Source organism: Pararge aegeria, chromosome 18, assembly GCF_905163445.1.
Source record: "Pararge aegeria chromosome 18, ilParAegt1.1, whole genome shotgun sequence".
Classification (NCBI taxonomy): Eukaryota; Metazoa; Arthropoda; class Insecta; order Lepidoptera; family Nymphalidae; genus Pararge; species Pararge aegeria.
Genome location: NC_053197.1, coordinates 8579553 through 8588193, shown reverse-complemented (window position 1 = coordinate 8588193; position 8641 = coordinate 8579553). Strand labels below are relative to the sequence as shown.

At 36.6% G+C, this 8641-nt stretch overlaps 4 protein-coding genes across 4 annotated transcripts; 2 read left to right on the top strand and 2 right to left on the bottom strand.

Annotated features, from left to right (window-relative positions):
* Positions 1-1568: 1568 nt before the first annotated feature.
* LOC120631369 (protein ALP1-like) lies at positions 1569-3868 on the top strand. Its single transcript, XM_039900902.1, has 2 exons — positions 1569-2023; positions 2823-3868. Exons 1-2 carry the CDS (start codon positions 1725-1727, stop codon positions 3706-3708), a joined length of 1185 nt encoding a protein of 394 aa, XP_039756836.1. The 5' UTR covers positions 1569-1724; the 3' UTR covers positions 3709-3868.
* Positions 2038-4061, bottom strand: LOC120631371. The gene is made up of 2 exons (XM_039900904.1): positions 3867-4061; positions 2038-2762 (listed from the first exon to the last, which is right to left on the bottom strand). The coding sequence occupies exons 1-2, from the start codon at positions 4045-4047 to the stop codon at positions 2056-2058; spliced, it is 888 nt and encodes a 295-aa protein (XP_039756838.1). The 5' UTR covers positions 4048-4061; the 3' UTR covers positions 2038-2055.
* A 606-nt stretch (positions 4062-4667) lies between these two features.
* Positions 4668-6691, top strand: LOC120631372. The gene is made up of 2 exons (XM_039900905.1): positions 4668-4862; positions 5967-6691. Exons 1-2 carry the CDS (start codon positions 4682-4684, stop codon positions 6671-6673), a joined length of 888 nt encoding a protein of 295 aa, XP_039756839.1. The 5' UTR covers positions 4668-4681; the 3' UTR covers positions 6674-6691.
* LOC120631370 (protein ALP1-like) lies at positions 4861-7156 on the bottom strand. Its single transcript, XM_039900903.1, has 2 exons — positions 6706-7156; positions 4861-5906 (listed from the first exon to the last, which is right to left on the bottom strand). The coding sequence occupies exons 1-2, from the start codon at positions 7002-7004 to the stop codon at positions 5021-5023; spliced, it is 1185 nt and encodes a 394-aa protein (XP_039756837.1). The 5' UTR covers positions 7005-7156; the 3' UTR covers positions 4861-5020.
* Positions 7157-8641: the final 1485 nt, after the last annotated feature.

Genomic DNA, 8641 nt, shown 5'->3' with positions numbered 1-8641 from the left:
ACACAGCAAGGCTACTTAACATAAATAAGCATGGCGGACAGTTGGCGGTAGGAGTTCTTCTTCTTCTTGCCCAACATTTCTTCTTAAAACTTGAAGATACACTTGACGTAGGTAATAATTGTTTGGCAAATTCTTCATGATCTTTGTAAATGTAAATCGGCTAAATTTAAATATCGATGAAATCTCTTCGAACATTAATGGTAAAATTTAATTATAAGAAGGTACTCTATTATCCACGCTTATCCAGAGCTTAAATCTGCAGGACCCTTTCAATAGACCAAAAAGATGAATGAATGCGTAAAATGTAAGACGATCAATGCATAGTAAACAATAAACTACCTGCGAGTGGCCCGTAGTGCCCCAAGTTGTAGAATATTTTATGAATGAAAGTCGCGTGAATGAACGATTGGGCAGAAACTTCCGCTTCTTCAATAAACTGGACCCAATCAATTTCACGCATCACGCCGTTGCATAAAACTAACTACAAATACGAGTATTCTGGGTTACGTATTGAAGAAATTTGCCACGATTTGGCTGTAATAACAAATTACATGTGTGAACGCCTCCTGAGAATAAACTAAAATGGAACAGTGAATTTCCACGATCAATCAGTTTATTTATGGAATGAGGTTTTTTTGTGATACGTATAACACATTTATTTATTACTAATATTATTGAAGGACTACTAACTAAGCACCAGTTGTTTTGTAGAGTTAAACTCTAAAGAAAAAAATCTATTTAAAAACTAAACCCAATTTTTTATTTAAGTTAATAAATTCGACACTGAAATAGATTTTTTTTAACAGAATAAGTGTGTATCTTAGTTTCTTTAGTTGAGTCAACTAAGAGTACGAATTCCTCTTAATTTAACTGTTACTTCGTTATGAGTGATAGTTACCTACGAATCTACAAGCTAACCGACGTATATTCTATTGGAAAACCCCAAAAGTTAACTATTTTTTTCTGCTGCGACTGCCACACATTTGTGCTTAGTGTGATGCTTTAAAAATAAAAACAAAGGCCTACGAAGTCGCGTGTAGGTATCAGCTAGCCATGATTTTTAGGTATCGCAATTAAATAATAATGATTGTGTTTTTTGTAATTTATTTTTCTCCATTATACGTTTTAAAGATTTCCAATTCATATTATGAGAAAGTACTGTGTTTTTTGAAATCATCATTTCCACTCTAACTTTCATACCAAATGTTTTAGTTTTCTTTGAAGAAGAATTAACTATTTGATATAAAAACAAAGAAGGAAAATTCTAGATATTACTACTATAAACCTATAAATATAACACTTACCCTAATACTCGTAGTTATAGGTAATATAGTAGCGGAAAGTATCTGTGCTATAATCAATGTTATTACCAATTAGGTACCAATCATAGCAATACTTAATGTTATCGAACAATACCAATAGATAGACATTAAATCGTTTGTTATCAATATTGTTTATTATCTTTAAATATTGTAAAAGTACTTCACAATATAGATAAAATCAGTATTTCTTATCGATATTATATTATCTAAACACGTCTCCTTGCAAAGGATTTAACTGCAATATTAAGGGCCGCCGTACACGGACTGCTCGAGCAGTTAGCGGCTGAGTGAAATACACGGACCGCTCGAGCGGTCGGCGTCGACTGCTTGAGCTGTCGGTTGTTGACTGCTCGAGCTACGACTCAACTGCTCGAGCAGTTGATTTTCTACCACAGTCGAGTCATGGATTCTGACGAGGAAGCACTGCTTTTGCTGCTCCTGCTCAGGCGGAGACGACGGCGGCGACGTCAAAAGAGAAAATTTTGGGTTCATCCAATTTTGCAATTAAGAGAACAACGTGGACAATTCCATCATTTGTTTATGGAACTTAGAAGTGATGAAGAAAAATTTTTCAACTATTTTAGAATGTCAAAGTCTTCGTTTGATGAATTGTATAATATACTAAAGTCTCACATTAAACGGGAAGACACAATTATGAGGAGAAGTATCGAACCTGAAGAAAGACTAGCAGTAACATTGAGGTAAGAAAAATATATAGTAATTATTAAAATTTTTATTCATTAAAAATATTGGAAATTACATCATCGGACATTACAGAACATGATGAAAGGTCTTCAAATTGAGAATTTTGGTCATCAGCCATTGATGTAGAGGGGCCGGTTGCTGATCTAGAGGGACCAGGCACTGATGTAGAGGTAGAGGGGCCAGTATTATAACCCCATGGTCCACGATAATCATTAAACGATGAATATCCCCTGTCACCATAACTCGAAGGATATGTGTGATTTGTCATCCCTTTAAAGTATTTCACTACGTTAAGTATTTCGGTCTTAGCATCTAATTTATAATGCTCATTAATTTTTTTGAATTCGCCAACTAATGATAGTAAAAACAATTTATCTTCATCTTCATTATCAATGCGCGAATTCTGCGTTTTTTCATCTAAACGTTTGGATAATTTTTCAATTAAGACGTTCTCATCTGTGATTTTAGTAGTTAATTTTCTTTTGTTTCTTTCTCTGGGTATTTTATTTTGACCATTTTCGGTTTCTCCGGACGTAATTTCAGTGTGCTCACTCTCTTGTAAACTATTTGTTTTGTCGGGTCTATCTTCTATTATTGCCTTTAAAAAAGACATCTGCTGATAATATGCATATGGCCGAATGTTGAGGGCTGCTGAACCACTCTTTGGTTTAATTTTTTTAGCATATCTGGTGTATCCATCTCTTAATGTTTTCCATTTTTTCTGTATTAACATGGCTGTAACAACAAAAAAATATAAGTTAGTATAATTGATTGATTTATAAATATGTTTTACAGGTATTTGGCAACTGGATGTACATTTATGGATTTGCAATATAGTTTTAGAATAGCATCAACAACAATAGGTAAGATAGTGAGGGATGTTTGCAGAAATATATGGATACATATGAAGGATATGTGTATGGAACAACTAACTAAAGATAAATGGAAAGACATAATAAATGGTTTCAAAAAAAATGCTCAGTTTCCGAACTGCCTCGGTGCCGTTGATGGCAAACATATTAGAATAATACAACCCGCGCAAAGTGGATCGTCATATTATAACTATAAAAATTATTTTTCGATAATACTTCTAGCAGTATGTGATAGTAATCATATGTTCACTTTCGTGGATATAGGCTCATATGGAAGGCACGCTGACTCGACTATTTTCGAAGAGAGTTGTCTATATAAAATGTTACAAGAAAAAAAGTTAAATATACCTCCACCTTCTGCAATATCACAAAATGGACCGTTATTACCGAATGTGTTTATTGGGGATGAAGCGTTTAGCTTGCAGGAAAATTTAATGCGTCCATATGGTGGCAAGAATTTACCAGAGAAAAAAAAAATTTTTAACTATCGGTTATCACGTGCGAGGCGATATATTGAATGCACGTTTGGCATATTAGCTAATAAATGGCGGATCTTTCATAGACCACTCAACGTCAACGTTGATTTCGCAGTGGATATAGTAAAATCATCGTGTGTTCTTCACAACTACGTAAAACAACGAGATGGAAATAAATTTGAGGATACGTTTGAGGGTCTTCCTTATTCTATAATACATTCAACCCAGCAAGTTCGTCCAGGTGGACCTATGTTAACAACAATCCGTGAAGAATTTGCTAATTACTTTGTGAGCGAAGAAGGCAAACTAGATTGGCAATGGAATATGATATAAATCAAAAGGGCGCCGTCCGTATAACATAGCCTCTGTATTCTTTTAAATATTAAAAATATAATAAGAAGCAAAACAACTATTATATTGTTACCAGTCTGTTTTTTAATAATAAATAAAATAATAAATGTGTGTGTTAAATGACTGACTTTTTTACTTACCGATTTGATTTTTTTCTTCAACTGGTTTTTCATCAAAGTTCTCAATTACTTGGGCACAAATAATTGCCCATGCATTGTTCTTCTTTATTTTGTCGCTGTGTTCCTTAAGTTTATAGTTCCAAATAAGTTCTTGCGTTTTAATTGCGCTAATAAGGGCATCACTATCGCACACGCCCTCCATGTTCAAAAAACAGCCGGCAAATGAGAAAACAGACGCCGCGAGGCCGCAAAGGGCGGGGGGGAGAGGGAAGTCGGAGAGCTGTCGACTGCTCTAGCGCAGTCAACGGCTCGAGCAGTCGGTGTATGCCTCGCAACCGCTCGCGAGCGGTCGACGGCACGATGGAATTTCATCATGCAGTTGACGGCTTGAAGCGGTCGCGACTGCTCGAGCAGTCGTGTGTACGGCAGCGAATGAATGACTATAGTTCACTGCGCGGTCGCGGCTTTAAGCAGTCGGTCTCAACTGCTTGAAGCAGTCCGTGTACGGCGGCCCTAAGCGCTAAGGGCCGCCGTACACGGACTGCTTCAAGCAGTTGAGACCGACTGCTTAAAGCCGCGACCGCGCAGTGAACTATAGTCATTCATTCGCTGCCGTACACACGACTGCTCGAGCAGTCGCGACCGCTTCAAGCCGTCAACTGCATGATGAAATTCCATCGTGCCGTCGACCGCTCGCGAGCGGTTGCGAGGCATACACCGACTGCTCGAGCCGTTGACTGCGCTAGAGCAGTCGACAGCTCTCCGACTTCCCTCTCCCCCCCGCCCTTTGCGGCCTCGCGGCGTCTGTTTTCTCATTTGCCGGCTGTTTTTTGAACATGGAGGGCGTGTGCGATAGTGATGCCCTTATTAGCGCAATTAAAACGCAAGAACTTATTTGGAACTATAAACTTAAGGAACACAGCGACAAAATAAAGAAGAACAATGCATGGGCAATTATTTGTGCCCAAGTAATTGAGAACTTTGATGAAAAACCAGTTGAAGAAAAAAATCAAATCGGTAAGTAAAAAAGTCAGTCATTTAACACACACATTTATTATTTTATTTATTATTAAAAAACAGACTGGTAACAATATAATAGTTGTTTTGCTTCTTATTATATTTTTAATATTTAAAAGAATACAGAGGCTATGTTATACGGACGGCGCCCTTTTGATTTATATCATATTCCATTGCCAATCTAGTTTGCCTTCTTCGCTCACAAAGTAATTAGCAAATTCTTCACGGATTGTTGTTAACATAGGTCCACCTGGACGAACTTGCTGGGTTGAATGTATTATAGAATAAGGAAGACCCTCAAACGTATCCTCAAATTTATTTCCATCTCGTTGTTTTACGTAGTTGTGAAGAACACACGATGATTTTACTATATCCACTGCGAAATCAACGTTGACGTTGAGTGGTCTATGAAAGATCCGCCATTTATTAGCTAATATGCCAAACGTGCATTCAATATATCGCCTCGCACGTGATAACCGATAGTTAAAAATTTTTTTTTTCTCTGGTAAATTCTTGCCACCATATGGACGCATTAAATTTTCCTGCAAGCTAAACGCTTCATCCCCAATAAACACATTCGGTAATAACGGTCCATTTTGTGATATTGCAGAAGGTGGAGGTATATTTAACTTTTTTTCTTGTAACATTTTATATAGACAACTCTCTTCGAAAATAGTCGAGTCAGCGTGCCTTCCATATGAGCCTATATCCACGAAAGTGAACATATGATTACTATCACATACTGCTAGAAGTATTATCGAAAAATAATTTTTATAGTTATAATATGACGATCCACTTTGCGCGGGTTGTATTATTCTAATATGTTTGCCATCAACGGCACCGAGGCAGTTCGGAAACTGAGCATTTTTTTTGAAACCATTTATTATGTCTTTCCATTTATCTTTAGTTAGTTGTTCCATACACATATCCTTCATATGTATCCATATATTTCTGCAAACATCCCTCACTATCTTACCTATTGTTGTTGATGCTATTCTAAAACTATATTGCAAATCCATAAATGTACATCCAGTTGCCAAATACCTGTAAAACATATTTATAAATCAATCAATTATACTAACTTATATTTTTTTGTTGTTACAGCCATGTTAATACAGAAAAAATGGAAAACATTAAGAGATGGATACACCAGATATGCTAAAAAAATTAAACCAAAGAGTGGTTCAGCAGCCCTCAACATTCGGCCATATGCATATTATCAGCAGATGTCTTTTTTAAAGGCAATAATAGAAGATAGACCCGACAAAACAAATAGTTTACAAGAGAGTGAGCACACTGAAATTACGTCCGGAGAAACCGAAAATGGTCAAAATAAAATACCCAGAGAAAGAAACAAAAGAAAATTAACTACTAAAATCACAGATGAGAACGTCTTAATTGAAAAATTATCCAAACGTTTAGATGAAAAAACGCAGAATTCGCGCATTGATAATGAAGATGAAGATAAATTGTTTTTACTATCATTAGTTGGCGAATTCAAAAAAATTAATGAGCATTATAAATTAGATGCTAAGACCGAAATACTTAACGTAGTGAAATACTTTAAAGGGATGACAAATCACACATATCCTTCGAGTTATGGTGACAGGGGATATTCATCGTTTAATGATTATCGTGGACCATGGGGTTATAATACTGGCCCCTCTACCTCTACATCAGTGCCTGGTCCCTCTAGATCAGCAACCGGCCCCTCTACATCAATGGCTGATGACCAAAATTCTCAATTTGAAGACCTTTCATCATGTTCTGTAATGTCCGATGATGTAATTTCCAATATTTTTAATGAATAAAAATTTTAATAATTACTATATATTTTTCTTACCTCAATGTTACTGCTAGTCTTTCTTCAGGTTCGATACTTCTCCTCATAATTGTGTCTTCCCGTTTAATGTGAGACTTTAGTATATTATACAATTCATCAAACGAAGACTTTGACATTCTAAAATAGTTGAAAAATTTTTCTTCATCACTTCTAAGTTCCATAAACAAATGATGGAATTGTCCACGTTGTTCTCTTAATTGCAAAATTGGATGAACCCAAAATTTTCTCTTTTGACGTCGCCGCCGTCGTCTCCGCCTGAGCAGGAGCAGCAAAAGCAGTGCTTCCTCGTCAGAATCCATGACTCGACTGTGGTAGAAAATCAACTGCTCGAGCAGTTGAGTCGTAGCTCGAGCAGTCAACAACCGACAGCTCAAGCAGTCGACGCCGACCGCTCGAGCGGTCCGTGTATTTCACTCAGCCGCTAACTGCTCGAGCAGTCCGTGTACGGCGGCCCTAATACGCGCATAACTTCAGCTAGGAACAGTTTAAAGTTGCATGCTTCCTGTACAGAAAAACTGTGTCCTTTTTAAGAAAAAATCTCAATTGAATACTTTTAGCGTTGTTTCACTTTCAGATAATAACGACAATGATTAGTTAGTTATGAAGGATTCTATAAATGTAACAAAAGTAAAGAAGAAAAATCCTTTTTTTTTTTTGTTGACGGGGGGGAAATCTCCTGATTACGAGATACCCGAATTGTAAATAATTGGGTTATGTGGGATTTCTACCCACTAAAACCCCCTCCGTTGCCGGCCTCAGCACATGAAGGGAGGCTCCGGGATCTCCTAAGAACGCACCGACGCCTCCCGTGTACGACGCCTTTTGGGCACGTCCCGGGAAGAACACTTCCACACTTTCCCAAATTTTTATTATTATTTTTTTTTTTTTTTCTCTGCAAGAGTGGACGGTCAATTCCCCCACTCAGACCGCTTCTGACCACAAAAGAAGAAGAAAAATCCTGTGCAATTCTTACACTGCAGAAGAGCATCTGGAAAGTAGCCTATGAGACATTGAAATGAATTTAGAGTATCATGAGTATTAGGATAAATATCAGGTTTATTATTTTGTACAAAGCTTAAAAGTTATGTAATATTTTAATGCAAAATATAATATAATGACACATAATTCAGTCTCCGTGGTAACTAAAACGAAATGTGTAATCTATTCAATCTCATTCTCCCGCCGACGTAATCCTATACATTTATATGTTTGATTCTTTATCGTGACGCATTGTTGTTAGATTGAGTTTCTAAATCACATCAATTCATAAAAATCTTTATTTTTAAAAAATTATATTAGTATTTAACCTAATTTAAGTCAAGTTAGTTCGCGGAAAAAAGATAGCTTATGTGTACCCAATTTTCCTGCTCTTTAAGCACTGAGTTGTAGATGATTGCAATGAAAAAACAAGCAAATTCGGCGATTGTGAATTTGACCAGACATTGGCGACAAACTGTCTGGTAGAATACAATAGAGGCACGTAAATATTCTCTTACAACGTCCATTATAAATCCTTTTATAGGCGCGATGCCTTGACGTGGGTCTTCTTTCCGGTGGCCAGTATAAAGGAGCCAATTATAAGCATTACCTACGCCTAGCTATCTTTAAAGACCCTCCAGAGCGGCTTCCGAATTTCAAAGAAACGGCGGTGAAGAATAGGTTGAAGGATTATCGTAATTTAGTTTATTTGTGAAGCGTGTATCAAAATAAGATGATTTATTTTTTATTTGTCTTCCCTCTAGAATTGAGGTGTGAATTCGATGCTTTTTACTTAAAAAAGTGTTTTAATTGTAACCACGTTTGATTTTCAATGTCAGTCCATCACTTTAGAGGATTAACTAACTGGTTTAGCTTCTTCGACACACGAACAGAGTACGTCTGTTGATTTTTAGGTCGCTGATACAAGTTTAACCGTAAGCATTACAATATGATTCAG